This window comes from Rattus norvegicus, chromosome 3 (genome assembly GCF_021556685.1).
Source record: "Rattus norvegicus strain SHRSP/BbbUtx chromosome 3, alternate assembly SHRSP_T2T, whole genome shotgun sequence".
Taxonomy (NCBI): domain Eukaryota; kingdom Metazoa; phylum Chordata; class Mammalia; order Rodentia; family Muridae; genus Rattus; species Rattus norvegicus.
In genome coordinates this window covers 144652643-144668233 of record NC_141536.1, presented here as the reverse complement: position 1 = coordinate 144668233, position 15591 = coordinate 144652643, and the positions used below count along the sequence as shown (strand labels likewise).

General features: G+C 40.1%; 1 protein-coding gene across 18 annotated transcripts in view; it reads left to right on the top strand.

Moving 5' to 3' along the window:
- Positions 1 to 6986: 6986 nt before the first annotated feature.
- Rbm39 (RNA binding motif protein 39) overlaps positions 6987 to 15591 on the top strand; it is a 33196-nt gene continuing 24591 nt past the window's right edge. For 4 of the 18 annotated variants that reach the window (XM_087653420.1, XM_087653417.1, XM_087653411.1 and 1 more), the window contains exons 1-4: positions 6987 to 7282; positions 7893 to 7977; positions 9765 to 9814; positions 14093 to 14287. In XM_087653420.1, the coding sequence (XP_087509546.1) occupies positions 7927 to 7977; positions 9765 to 9814; positions 14093 to 14287 (296 nt within the window). In that variant the 5' untranslated portion in view covers positions 6987 to 7282; positions 7893 to 7926. Of the gene's footprint in view, positions 7283 to 7892; positions 7978 to 9764; positions 9819 to 10665; positions 10721 to 12107; positions 13019 to 14092; positions 14288 to 15591 lie in introns of all 18 variants that reach the window. The other 14 variants (XM_087653419.1, XM_087653416.1, XM_087653409.1 and 11 more) reach the window with 8 other exon arrangements.

Genomic DNA, 15591 nt, shown 5'->3' with positions numbered 1-15591 from the left:
GTGAGACAAGCTTCTTTTTTTTAAAATATTTATTTAGTTATTTACATGTAAGTACACTGTAGCTGTCTTCAGACACACCAGAAGAGGGCATCAGATCTCATTACAGATGGCTGTGAGCCACCATGTGGTTGCTGGGAATTGAACTCAGGACCTCTGGAAGAGCAGTCAGTGCTCTTAATCGCTGAACCATCTCTCCAGCCCGTCTCTAAGTGTTTTAACCTTGCTTTTTGGATTCTGTAGTTCTGACTGTTCTTATTAAGTGAAGTATGTCAACCCAGGAGGTAGTTTTTATGCTTAAAAATCTCTCCCTGAGGGCTGGGGTAGGGTGGATAGGGTGGAGATAGCCCATGCTAGCCATGTTGGTGAGTTCTAGGCCAGCTTCAGCCACATAATAAGACTCTTTCGATAGAAGAAGAGTAAGATGGTTCAATAGATAACAGAGCTTGTCTTGAGAGCCTGGTAGCCTGGTAGCCTGAGTTTGAGCCTGGAACCCTCAGTGGAAGGAGAGAACAATCTGGAAAATTGTCTCCTGGCTTCTCTATGCAGGCCCTGGTCCAGCAGCAATCACACAACACAGACACACACACACACACAGACACACACACACACACCATCATCATCATCATCATCATCACCCCCCAAAATTATAGATTCTTCTCAGATTTTAAAAAAGATTTACGGGGGCTGGAGAGATGGCTCAGCGGTTAAGAGCACCGGACTGCTCTTCCAGAGGTCATGAGTTCAATTCCCAGCAACCACATGGTGACTCACAACCACCTGTAAAGAGATATGATGCCCTCTTCTGGTGTATCTGAAGACAGCTACAGTGTACTTATATATAATAAATGAATAAATCTTAAAAAAAAAAAGATTTATTTATTTTGATTTAATGTGTATTGGTGTTTCACGTATATGTATACCTTGTTTGTGCTGTGCCAGTAGAGGCCAGAAAAGAGTGTTAGATTTCCTTGAACTGGAGTAACAGGTGGCTATAAGCCCCATGTGGGGGTTGGGAACTGAACTCAGGTCCTCTGGAAGAATACCAAGTTCTCCTAACCACTGAACTATCTTTGCAACCCCTGCATATTACTACACAAATGATCTTTTGTTTTTCTACTTGATTCTGAGTATAGCATATTTAAGATATCTATCCAGGGCTGGAGAGATGGCTCAGTGGTTAAGAGCACTAACTGCGGGGCTGGGGATTTAGCTCAGTGGTAGAGTGCTTACCTAGGAAGCGCAAGGCCCTGGGTTAGGTCCCCGGCTCCGGAAAAAAAAGAACCAAAAAAAAAAAAAAGAGCACTGACTGCTCTTCCAGAGGTCAAATCCCAGCAACCACATGGTGGCTCACAACCATCTGTAATGGGATCCGATGCCCTCTTCTGGTGTGTCTGAAGACAGTGAGAGTGTATTGACATACGTTAAATAAATAAATCTTAAAAAAAAAAAAAAGCAACAGGGGCCTCAATGGCTAAGAGCACTGACCGTTCTTCAAAAGGACTCTGGTTCAATTCCCAGCATCCATACAAAAGCTCACAACTGTCTGTAACTCCAGTTCCAGGGGATCTGATATCTGCCAGGAAGACATGCATGCAGGCAGAACACCAGTGTGCATAAAGTAAAAATTATTATGAATAAATAAATAAACATAAAGATAATAAAGACCAAACACACGATACTGTAGGAGTAACACACTGCTTTAATCCCAACATTTAGAAGGCAGGCAGGCAGATTTCTGAGTTCAAGGCTAGTCTAGCCTGGTAGAGCAAGTTCTAGGATCAGCCAAAGCTGCCCAGAGAAACTCTTGGCTGGGGAAACAAAACAAACAAAAAAGATACTAGGGGGTTGGGGATTTGGCTCAGTGGTAGAGCGCTTGCCTAGCAACCGCAAGGCCCTGGGTTCGGTCCCCAGCTCCGAAAAAAAGAAAAAAAAAAAAAGAAGAAGAAATGTGCATCACAAAAAAGATACTAAACTAGGGAACTGATCTTTCTCAAACCTGTTTGGCTAAACTTTAATACACAATCTCAGGACATTTACAATGAGGTCTGTCCTAAAAACAGGTTGTGTGTGTGTGTGTGTGTGTGTGTGTGTGTGTGTGTGTGTGTTGGTGAGAATTAAAATAAAGAAGCAAGGTCCTTATCTCTCACAGCCAAGAGGAACAGGACACCTTGTGTAGGTCCCAGCGGAAGAGGGCTCTGCAATCAGACTGTGTGAGAACTCAGGAAGCTAGAACCACAAACAGAGGAGACAGCCCCCAGAGCTTAAGCACCTTCCTGTCTCGCTCCCAGCAAGCTATCTTGGCCTCACCCTTATGTCTTTCCAGGCTGGTTTGATAGAAAGTTCCTGAGCTCTTCAGGTCTTAAGGCCTCCCTAAGTGAGAGGGAGGAGAATTTCTCAGAATGTCATAGTGCCAGCATTTGGCAATATGCTAAGGAGAGCAGAAGGAGGAAGAAAACTTCTTGTTGTAGCCACTAAAAAGAGAATATCTACCCAGACCACTTCAAGGGTACAGACTTCTTCCTAAGGTGGGGTGCTTGTTACAGGCCTGTAATCCCAGCACTAAGGAAGCATACATAAGCCAAGATGGTCTGTGAAGTAAGTTCCAGACCAGCCAGAGCTACATAGGAAGATCCTATCTCCAAAAAAAATCCAAACCCAACCCAAACCAAACCAAAACACCAGGGGCCTGGAGAGATACCTCAGTGGTGACTTTTTTTTTTAAAGATTTATTTATTATATATGTACACTGTAGCTGTCTTCAGACACAGTAGAGGAGGGCATTAGATCTTATTACAGATGGTTGTGAGCCACCATGTGGTTGCTGGGATTTGAACTCAGGACCTCTGGAAGAGCAGTCAGTGCTCTTAACCGCTGAACCATCTCTCCAGCCCCAGTGGTGACTTTTTAAAAATAATTACATAGTTTTATTTTGCCTTGGTGTTTTGCCTGCATGTACATCTGTGTACAGACAGTTGTGAGTTGCTGTGTGTGTGCTGGGAATTAAACCTGGTCCTCCAGAAGAGCAATCAGTGCTCTCAACTACTGAGCCATCTCTCTGGCCCCCACTTCATGGTGATTAAGAGACCTGGCTGCTGCTCTTAGGATCTGAGCTCTCTTTTCTTGAACCCACTTGAAGGTTCGCAACTATCTGTAATTCCAGACCCTGAGAATCCAAAGTCCCATTTTGCTCTCTGAAGGTACCAGGCATGGCTGTGAGGCACAGATGTGCGTGCAGGCCAAACAGACCTACCCATAACAAGAAAACAGAATAAAGTGAAACCATACAGTAAACCAATCAACCATGGGGCCAGGCCTAAGTGTAAAATGAGATAAAGAACCCATACTAAAAAAAAGGTGGGGGTTGAAAAAAAGAGGGCTCGGGGTTGGGGATTTAGCTCAGCGGTAGAGCGCTTGCCTAGCAAGCACAAGGCCCTGGGTTCGGTCCCCAGCTCCGAAAAAAAGAAAAAAGAAAAAAAAAAAAAAAAAGAGGGCTCAGTTCGTAAGAGTACTGGCTGCTCTTGCAGGGGACCAGGGTCTCGCTCCCACATACACATGACTGACTCACCCTGCTTCCAGGTTGTCCATCATCCCTGGGACACGCACACATGCAGGCAAACATTAGTACACATGAAATAAATTAATTTTTTAAAGAATTAAAGCTGTGTGTGGTAGCACAATCCTAGCACTCAGGAGGTAAAGGCAGAGTCAGGTGAGTCTCTGTGAGTTCAAGGCCAGCCTGGTCTACATGATGAGTTTTAGGAGAGCTGGGGCTATGTAGAAAGAGCAAGCATCAGAACAAACAAACAAACAAACATACAACAGGAATTAAAAGGGAGCAAAAAAAGGGGCTGGGGATTTAGCTCAGTGGTAGAGCGCTTACCTAGGAAGCACAAGGCCCTGGGTTCGGTCCCCAGCTCCGAAAAAAAAAAAAAAAGAACCAAAAAAAAAAAAAAAAAAAAAAGGGAGCAAAAAAGAGTCATTCAGTGTATTTTATATATTTAACAATTATGCAATAATCGATTCCACTAATGATGACCTCTTTCTTTTTTCTCTCTCTCCTTTTCTTTTCTTTGTTTTGTTTTGTTTTGTTTTGTTTGTTTGAAACAGGGTTTCTTGGCTCAGTGGTTAAGAGCACTGACTGCTCTTCCAGAGGTCCTGAGTTCAATTCCCAGCAGCCACATGGTGGCTCACAACCATCTCTGGTGTGTCTAAAGACAGCTACAGTGTAGTCATATACATAAAATAAATCATGAAGGAAAGAAAGAAAGAAAGAAAGAAAGAAAGAAAGAAAGAAAGGAAGAAAGAAAGGGTGTCTCTGTCTAGCCTCAGCTGTCTTGGAAGCCACTCATTCTGTAGATCAGGCTGACTCAACAGAGGCCTGCTTGGCTGGACCTCTGGTGTGCTGGGACTAAAGGGGTGCCACCAGCACATGGCTATGATAATCATTTATGTCTCTTTTTCTTTTTTTTGAGATTTATTTTTTCTTTATGTTTCAATGGTTTATGTGTACATATATTTTCAGTCCCTAACTTTTTTTTTTGAGACAAGATCTCTCTATTCTGTAGCTCCGGCAGTCCTAGAGCTCACTATATAGACCAGGCTTGCCTCAAACTCACAGAGATTCACCGCTCTCTCCTTCTCGAGTGCTGGGGTTAAAGGTGTGAGCCACCACCAATCAACTTTCTTTTTTCAAGACATGGTTTCCCTTGTAGCCTTGGCTGTCTTGGAACTTGTTCTATGGATAGGCTGGCCTTGAACTCACAGAGATCCACTTCCCTCTGTCTTCTCACGTTCCTCTGGGATCAAAGACCTACAGGAATACCACCTAGCTCTTTTTTGGCTATCAAAACTGGGTTTTCCTGTATAGCCCTGACTCTCCTAAAACTAGATCTGTAAACTATGCTGGCTTCAAATTCATAGACATTCCTAGCAAGCGCAAGGCCCTGGGTTCGGTCCCCAGCTCCGAAAAAAAAAGAAAAAAGAAAAAAAACCAAATTCATAGACATTGCTACCTCAGCCTTCTATGTACTGGGACTAAAGGCATGTGTCACCTCTACCCAGCTTACTTTTCCGTTTTTGAGTGTTGGGAATCAAACCTCAATTCTCTGCAGGAGCAGTCAGTGCTCCTGCTACTTTCTCTCCAGTCCCCCTTCTGTCTTTTTCATAGCCTTTCACTGTGTGGTACAGGTTGTCCTTGACTTGTCAATCCAGAACAAAACAATTAAGGACAGCTGTAGAGGGGTTGGGGATTTAGCTCAGTGGTAGAGCGCTTGCCTAGGAAGCGCAAGGCCCTGGGTTCGGTGCCCAGCTGGGGGGGGGGGGGAGAGGACAGCTGTAGAGAGATAGAAAACAGAGAGGGGCTTGATCTCTCCTTAGTTAGGCGAGACCCTGCTTACTCTGGGTGAAAGGGCATCTCTGTCACCCCTCACCCTATGGTCCAAATACCTATAGAGAAAGATGGGATGTGGCCCCTTATAGGGGCAGGGAAGTTTTGGTAGCCCATAAGGGAAGTTGGAAACTATCAGTGGTTTCAGGCACTGTGCCACATCTAAAAGAGAAATGCATATAATCTATTTTTTTTTTTTTCGAGAGAGGGTCTCACTACCTAGTTCTGGCTGGCCTGAACTCCTCAGATAGACTAGACTGACTTCAAATTCACAGATATACCCCTGCTTCTGTTTCTGAGGGCTGGAATTCTGGACAAGCACCACCAGGCATGCTAGAAAAGCCACCCCCCCAAACTGTTCTACATGGCCAGCCCCAAGAAGTTTCCAGCCATGAATCCACTCCATCTTCCTACTCCTAAGGAGCCTTCCTTCATACATTCCATGGAGAGTTTGCATGGTCAACAGACAACATCGACTGCTAAACCTGGGAATTCATTAGTGAAGGTTTGCAACCTTGGTTAGTGTTAAGCCTATCCTTGCTACTAGTTATGATATTCCCCTCTTCAGGAAGAGATGGAATTTATGGAGAGCTTAATTTACTTGCCCAAGGTCATACAGTGTTGGAGCAGCTACACTAACCAAGGTGTGACATTTTGAATCTTTAATACCCTCAATTATTAAGCTGCAGATAGGTTTCAAGACTGGTTTGATATTTCATTTTATTTCAAAACTTTTTCTATTACGTGAAAGGGAAAAAAAATCTTCCAATGATCACTCAGCTTCTCTGTCACAGTATGAACCACTCCCAAATACATAAAAAGCAAACAAAAGAAAAATCCAATAAAAAATAAACGAAACAGTGAATTTACACGTAGACAGTCAAAATCCTAGGGAAAAGCGAGGATACCTTTAAAGTAACAAATAACTCCGACACATAGCCCGACTAAATTCAGGGGTTAGAAAGCTACAAACTGCAGTTTCTTCCCACCCAGCCTCTGGTTTCCAAGGGTGTTTAGAAGCTTAACCATCGAGACCACATCCGACTGGTGACACCAAATGACAAGAAAATCGTACTTTTTATTCCCCTTCGCTTGTGTACATCTCATTCTTGTAAGCATGAGTTTTCACCGTCGGTGAATTTGGACACGAATGTCTTACCCTACAGCCATATGTATTCTAATAGGTTGCCTTATGGCGACCTTGACAGCCATATGTGTGGGAGGACCGGTGTCAGGGGTGGGGGGCGGTCGGCTGTGAGAGGGGAAACCTTCACACCCAGCCGGGATGACAGCAAAGATCCACTCAGCAAGGAATTCTTCCAAAGATTGACAGTCAGTGCACCAACTGTCTTTGCCCTGGAGACAGCGTAGCCTCGCGAGATTTGGTGCATATCTGGAGGGGGAGTCCGAGAAGCCTTTCCGAATTGGGGAAGGGAGAATGGGATCATCTGTGGCGCAATCATTGCACGAGATTGGGCCATAGTCGCCGGAGCCGTAGTGAGATCTCGCGATATTTCGTGCTCTCCAGTCTAGAACACCGGGCAGTTTCTCGCGAGAGCCCGTGCTGAGGCTCCGGGAGACCCCGGGTGTTTGTGTGTGTGTATGTGTTGGTGAATGTGAATACGGAGGAGCAGCGGCCGCCATTTCAGGGAGCTAGCCGACGCTGTCGCAGGGGTGGATCCTGAGCTGCCGAAGCCGCTGCCCTGCTCTCCGTCGCGGGCTCCTTTAATCCCATTGTTTCTTTTAGATTCGTTTGGGCCTAGACGCCCTCGGGGCCCGATATTCGGGTTGGGCGGTACCGCGGCCTGGGCCTAGTGACTTAACAGTAGCAACAGCAGCGGCGGCGGCGGCAGCCGACTTCCCGATTCGAGCACAGGCGCGCGAAAATCCGCACAGGTATAGGGCGTCGCGGACTGCTAGTAGTGGTCAGCCTTCCTTAGGTTGGGAGGTCCGGGATGCCGAGGCTTTAGCGGCTTTTATAGGTGCGCAGAGGGGGAGGGGGCCCTTTCGGCAAGGTCGGTCACTTCTCCCTGGCTGTGCCCTTCAATTCTGGCAAAGTCACTGTGGAGATTTTGGTAGTGTCAGGGACCTCCGTGGGTTCTCGGGCAGATAAAGATCTGTCCTTTTCGAGGCCGGGGCTGGTCGCGACCTCCCAACATGGCGCCTGTCGAACGCTACCTTGGTACACAACCCCTCCCAGCAGAGGGAGTTTCCCTCTGCCGCTAAAATGGCAGCGCGGGTTTTGTGTGAAGGGAAGCGCTCTGGTTCATATTCTCAGGTTTGGTTTTAGGGCATCCTGGGCGGGTTTTTAAAATCGGACATTGAGTTCTGCTCCTATGTTAGATGAAAGATACATTAAATCATTTACTTACCAAATGAAGTTTGTGGAGTGTGCATCGCACAATTTTAGTCACTGGGGCTTTTAAAGGATTTTTCTCAAGCTTTGAGTATTGTAGGTCAAGGAGACATTTTATTTTGGTCGTAATTGCAGGTTGTTTACTTACAGGACTGTCTTGTTCTTCTTTAGGCGAGTAGAGAAAATGGCAGACGATATTGATATTGAAGCAATGCTTGAGGCCCCTTACAAGAAGGTGAGAAAACATGCTAGTGAGCTTCAATATATTTCTTAATTTAGCATTATTCACGAAACTACTGCTGAAATGTAAACTAACCTTCCCGGAGCCCTCTTGATTATCTTATCAGAGATGCATTACGTGTAACTTACAAAAGTAAATATATGCTATTGATGTAATAATATTGTGCAGTAGTTTCACTTCAGCGTGATGAATAAATGCCCATCTATCTCTCTTTGTAGACTTGCCTAACGATATCTCACCTCTACTCCCATGAATTCACCTTTGATTCCAGTGTGAACTGTCAATCATAAGGTAGTAATTGAGTGACTTATCGCTGTACCGTGGTCCCCTAGGTAAAATGACTCAACTAAGAATTACCAGCTCCAGTTTGGTATAGCAAAAAGGTGAATGCAGTGGTTTGGGAAAATTGCAGGGGTCCAAGAATAATAAAATATAACCAGTCTCTGGCAAGAAAATCTTATGAGTCTTGAAAGAAGAAATGGGTGAGATTTAAAATTATACTTTATATAAATAGATATAAGGCTGGTGATAGTAAACCTTAAAACAGGCAGGTATTGATCTGCTTTTCAGTTAATAATTACTAAGATTCTTGGATCCCTGAATAGAAATTAAAGAAAAAAAAACAGAAAAAGAAAAGAAGAAAAGAAAAAAAAAAAAGGAAAGGCAAGAGACAGTATCACAGCTCAGAGTCACTTGATGACTGTTTTACTGCTCTCCATAGCATTTTGTTTTTAATTAGGCCCTGCCATAGTTTTTCACACTAAACTAGAAAGGCAGTATTTTGGCTAGTAATACAATATGACCCATTTCGGTATGACAGTAAAAGTAAGCACTCTTCATTCTTTGACCAGTTGGTGGTGAAAATAGCAGTGTGCATGCATGCATTGTCACTGGTGTCACAGACCTTAAGCCTTGTAACTTAGATATCCTATATTGGTGATGTATTCAAACTGAAATCAACCTTGCGCTTAAACCGTTTAAAAATAATACATTTGTCTTGGAGTGTAGCACGACCATGTGGTGCCTTTTGGATGAATTCTGATAGCTTTAAATAGTCTAATTTTGTAATGCTAGACTCTTGAAGCCATACTTTCTGTTTTAATGTTTCTTGTCTTAGTTTAACTTGGATATAATTCCATGTAAACAGGTATGGAAGTAGGAAATGTTTAGGCTGGAACTGGTGGATTATTAATTAACTTTTCTTGGGTTCTTGGGAGTCAACATTACTAAAGCAGTGTGAATCCCTGTTTGCTTCAGGGCGAGATGTGTGACAGAGGTGGCATCAAGCTCTTACAGTCCCAACCCTCCAACGGAAATGGGCGAAGATCTCAGGAATGGCATCGGTCACAGGAAATCGATAGTGGCTGGCTGCTAGCATGGCCACTTGGGGCTTAGGCAGAAATAGAGCCATGGTACCGACAAAAGGGACAATAGCACACGGAACAAAACTCAAAATGACTTCATGTTTCATAGAAATCTTTAACCACTTCAACATTGTAATTCTGGATGACTTATTTAATATCTAAACAATGTAAGAAAGTAAAATATAATATGTTAAATGTGGAAAGATTTTAATTTTTGTTTCTTGATGACTTAATTATTAGCAACAAAGTGGTTAAACGTATACCTTCTAAATTTTTTTATAGCCTTCCATGTTAAACTAAATAAGTGATTAGTTTTAAAATTGTCTTGTATTTTCTTATTCCTATTCCCTTTACCCTTTGACAACTTGAAATGTTACCACTTCGTCCTCATGATGTTCTTCTATCAACCTTGCTTAGGATGAGAACAAGTTGAACAGTGCTAACGGCCATGAAGAACGTAGCAAAAAGTAAGTTTGATTAAGGAACCTGGGGGGGTGGGAACTAACTTTGTGGAAATCTGTTCTTGTGGCTAAAGCATCAAACTATGGTTTTCTTCGTCTCTTAGAAAACTGCTCATAACATTTGAGATGAGAAAGTTCTTCAGGATATAAAGCCGTGGGCGTTGTGGTATATAGACTTCAGGATATGGCTTCAAAGACCTTCTGGACACTTTGCCCTCTAATCTTCCATGATTTTCTTGAGTTCTTATGTTTTAAATGTGATAACTTTGGCTTAATTTTTGGAGATGTGATGAGAAGAATCATTGAATTAGAAGGTGTTATAGAAAAAATAGTACCAAGGCCATGGAAATTACTGTTTACCTTCTTTTACTTTTTCACTAAAGGAACCAGCTATGAGTTTCTGTTTCTTGCTGCTTAAAAGCCCTTTTGATAGTAACAAAAGAATACTTAATAGGTATTGATGGGATTTTTTTTTTTTCTTTTTTGGGCCTTTTTATCTCTAGAGTATCCAAGGAGACCATTAAGAATATTTAATATATTTTAGATGACTAAGTTGAAATAAGAACTTCATGCTACAGACTCAACACAATACAGTATACAAAAAGGAATATTAACAGTTTAAACAGGATCCAATTTACAAGATTGGAGCCTATCAGCTGTTGTGAAATTACTATTCAGCTCCAAGATTAGTAATTCTTCACATGATAATGGTCATGCTATGTGCATCAAGATGATCTAGCCTATGTTTATAATGCCATACTAAAACATTTTGTCATATCATGACCACATAATACTTAATGAGAAACAATGATAAAATAGCCACTTATTTAATTCTTTTTGGCTCTTTTCCTCCTAAGAGCTCAAAGTGCTTCATAATAACTACCTCAATCATCCTCACAACAACTTTGTTAGGTAGGTTGTTATAATTTCATAAAATAGATGAGAAAATTGTTTGTGGATTACTTAAAGGTTTTGCTTAGCCAAGGTTTTATAATCTTAATGTGATAAGGAATTAATTTTTAAAATTTGGATTGGGTGTTGTGGTTCAGGCTTATGATTCTCTCACTTCAAATAAGCCAAGGTGATCATAAATTCCAGCTGGATTTCTTAGATCATGTGTTTAAAAATGATGTTAAGAGAAAAGAAAGGTCTGATTTATGGAAATTTTTTTCCTTGTGCAAATCTAGTTGGGAATCACTAGTAGTTTCTTAGTAATCCAAAGAGGATATGGGAAATAGTTGACAGGGTTCATAGCATACATTTTTAACCTTTTATGCATTGAATTTCCTAAAGTTTCAGTTTCATAGCCAAAAGAAAACCCAGGAATAGGTATCTACCAGTTTTTAAAAATTATTCACTTTAGTGACTAGTGACCTAGAAAAGTTGAAAAGGCTGAGGATAAACTTGAATGCAAATTCTGCAGTATTTTCTAACATCACTTGTTCCCACTAATATCTTCAGATTGTACTCTTAATGCTGTATCTAAACTCATTAAGATCACCAAGCTTTCATGAGGAATTAGAGCATTAGTGCTCAATGAAATAGTGTTGTGGTGTAGAGTAAGTTGGGTAATTTAATATAATAGTGTTTTATGCAGAGCTTTCCTACATTCTAATATCTTTACAATGCTCAAAATATTTCTGACTTTAGTTACTGCTGCTTTAAATTAGGTGATTGCTTAATTTAATCAGTTTTTACTCTGATGATTTAAAGGAACATGTCATTAAAAGTAATGAACATAATATAGAAGAAAACTTAACTCTGGGTAGATGAAACAAAAGAAATATCTGCTCTTGCTTAAGGTAATTTATATTAACCTAAGGTAGATGTCATTTTTGTGTAGTTCATGTGAAAACTATTGGTTAAAAGCCATTGAATGTGGAGATAACTATTGCTGGTAAGATAATAAGAATAGGAAACTACATTTGAACAAAGTCAGCTAAGTATATAAATAAGAAACTAGTCGTGACTGTAACACACTGTACTGTATCCCAGTAGTAAAGGGATCAAAGTTTAATGGAAAGACCTTTAGCCTATTTTCTGAAGAGGTTTAAAATTTCTAACACTGAGTTTGTCAAGGCCTCTAATACACTCTTAAGTATCTGAGGTTACCCCTCATGGAAGTATTTGTTACCTTAACCAGATTTGCAGTCTCAAGTCAAACTGCATTTTGTTAAGTCTTTAAAGAATCAGAAAAGGATAACAGGGAAATGGCACAGTTAAAATATATTGGCTACTGTGGTGTCGATTATCAAATTTTGGAATAAATGACTTTTCTATTTTTTTTCTTATTTTCCAGAATACTTTGCATTTAAAATTTAGATCTTCTTACATGGAAGAGGTCAAATCCAGTTATAGCAAAACACCTTTACAGCAGAGGCCATATAACCAAAAAGTCCAAAGGCCCAGTGGACCATTTACTTCAATGATGTTCAGTACAAAATTCCACTGCCACTAAAGACTTGGGAAAGTCCCATTTAAGTTGTAACAGGATTTGACTATTAGGATGGAATTTATGACCATTTCTTTAGTTGAAAAATGTTTTCTAATGCTGGAATTTGTTCTAGAGAAGTTCTTTGGTTTCTTGTAACAGTCTTGTCTAGGCTTTTATATGGAAGATTGTATTTTCTGATATTTGAAGTATGTTGTCTATTTACCTATTTTGGGTTGCCTTCAGATGTGGGTGGGCATTTGCCTATGAAAAGTCTAGCAAGACGTTGAGTTAAAATTATTAGCTGGTTTGTTTTGTTTGTTTTTTTTTTTTAACTTTTGGAGGAATAAGATATGGGGCATATGAGAGGTAAATAGGCAGATGGACTCTGCTATTGAGCATCTTTGAGCAGAGCAAAACTTAAATGTCCTTTTTTTCCCCCCGTGGGGAATGGAATTAATTTTAGCCATATCCCCTAATTTTGAGTTAATAATAGGTAGGACTTACGGTTTTAGCCATCTCAGAATTCTTTAGTCCTAAGAAGTAGTGTCAGGGTTTGAAACATCAAAGTTGGAATGTGAATTGTTACCCTTCCTGAGCATTGGAGTTGCTTTGACTACTAAATAAATAATGAGTGTAGCCTAATTTTCTGTCATGTGCTACCTAGCATATTTCTGACAGTCAGGTGGATTATCTTGAAATTTTAGACAAAGTTTCTGCCTCCTTGGAAAGCTCTACATCTCCTTGTGATTGGAGTGTGGGTTTCAAGATTCCAGAAGGTGGGTGTCTTCATTTTCTATTTTCAATGCACTCTAAGATGACCTGCTTACAGGTTCTCTGAGGCACACCTCAGTTGTTCTTGTGCTAACTTTGCTTTGGTACAAATTAAATAGCTCATTAATTTTCCTAATGATGTAGAGTTGTCAAAATGTTCAGATCTCAAACCACTTACAAACGGACATTTTGGTGGAGTAAACTTAGTTTGAAATGTCTTTCAATTTACATTGAAATATCTGAAGGCACCTCTAATTTGGGTGATGAGGGAGGTACAGATTTCAAGGTTTAATTGTTAAATCAGTGGATGAAATATTGTGAGGAACCCAGAGATGAGTGGAAAGATAACTGACTGGCTTTTTTTTTACTTTCCAAGGAAGGTTAAATTGCTTTAATTGCGTCCCACAGGCTTACATAAACAAGCAAAAAAATGGCATTTTCTATTTCATTATAGCTTTAAGTGGTTACAATAAAATCTCGGGTTGTGAAAGTGAATTTTATTGGATTGTTAGGATCTTGTATTTCTTGTAATTTTGCCCATGAAAAGCAAAATGATATGTTTATTGTGTTTTGAAAAGTATAAAACATGCTTACATGTATACTGTATCAAAATTGACTTAAACTAAATTGTCGATGGAAAAAATTTATGTGACAATTACTATTTCTTGATTGTGAACATGCTGTAACTAACTTAATCTATAGCCTATAGATTACCATAATAATAGTTGGTCTATTAATGTGAATGGCAGTTAAACTTGAATTTTTTAAAGTTCAGGCTTGGTTTTCTACTTACCAGCAAGCAAGTCCTGTTTCTTCTTTCAAGCTGTAGCTGCCTCAGGAGATCATTGCAAATACTTCCTCTTACTACTGTCTCTCAATTCTTTTAACTATCTTCAGTTAACATTAAAGACTGGGTGTTAAGACCCATGCTTAGGAGTTGTTACCCTAAAGTATGATTTTTATACCATTGTACAGTGGTAAAAATAATTTAACAAAAGAATAGACATTCTGACCGTAGAAGGAAGTGTATGTTGGTTAGTATTAAATCAGCATGTAATGGTACTTTTTTCCCCACTTAGGAGAAAAAAAAGCAAGAGCAGAAGCCGTAGTCATGAGAGAAAAAGAAGCAAAAGTAAAGAACGGAAACGAAGTAGAGATAGAGAAAGGAAAAAGAGCAAAAGTCGAGAGAGGAAACGAAGTAGAAGCAAAGAAAGGAGACGAAGCCGCTCACGAAGTCGAGATAGAAGATTCCGAGGCCGCTACAGAAGTCCCTAGTATGTAATTGTTATTAGGACTGTTGTTAAATGTGTTTAGATAGCAATTTAACTGGAGGAATAGGAATAAATAAATCCTTAATTAAGGCTAAGGACATTGAAGGTAGTAAGGAAAAAAAAACAGTATGTGGACTCATATATAAAATACACAGTCTACCAAACTTAGCAGACTTTTTTCTTCACAAGCTAGAAATTGTATAACAGTCCAAATTAAAAACAAAGCACTCAGGGTTCGCTCAGTGGTAGAGCGCTTGCCTAGGAAGCGCAAGGCCCTGGGTTCGGTTCCCAGCTCCGAAAAAAAGAACCAAAAACTACCCCAGAAAAACAAAGCACTCCAGTGATTGATAGAGAAAAACCTAAAGTTTATGAACTGTAAAGTACAGGTAGATGAATTAATTACAAGAAAATCTTGTGTGTAGCTTTAGCTAGCTAGAATTCTTTTATCAATTTTTAGGCTTATTACTCCTATGTATGGTTTTAGAGTAAATTGGAAGTGATTTGTTTACAGATGAAGTTACTGGAATTTATATGCATTTAAACAAATGTAGAATTAATTCATTACAGGTGTTACATAAAATGCACCTGGCCAGGAATATGGTGGCTCGTGCATTTAGTTCCAGAACTCAAAAGCCAGAGCCACTAAGATCTATAAGTTCAAGGAGAGCCAGATTCACACAAAGAAACTGTCTTGAAAAACCAAAAACAAAAAAAAAAAAATTTTTAACCTGTATTAACAGCATTGGGAAAGAAATCCATTTCTATGCAAGGGTTAAAACAAGCACAATTCTCCCTTGATGTTTAAATAAGTCCTTAATTCTTTATTAAACACACCTTTTAAAACCACTTTTAAAGTATGCTTGCATGGTGCCAGGTGCCACTTAGTATTGATTTCAGCTTGGGCCAAAAGCATTGGACTCACCCTCCTTAGGGCTGGTGGAGTTAAACTAGGCATTTATGAGCTTCTGCATATGTGGGTACTGTGAACTGAACTTGGAGATATCATGAAAGCTTTATTTCCCTTAACTGGTATGTTTATAAGAGTTAAGTAGTCAGAATTGAATTTAAAGATGGTCGACTGAATGAATCAGCATCTGAGCTTTTGTTAAAGAATAAAGTTAGGGTGTTGGGGATTTAGCTCAGTGGTAGAGCACTTACCTAGCAAGCGCAAGGCCCTGGGTTCGATCTCCATCTCCGAAAAAAAGAAAAAAAAAAGGAATAAAGTTAGACATAAACTAATATTAAAAAGTGGTTGTCAACAAAATATTCATCAAATACTTTTTTTTTAATTTAATGTATATAAGTAC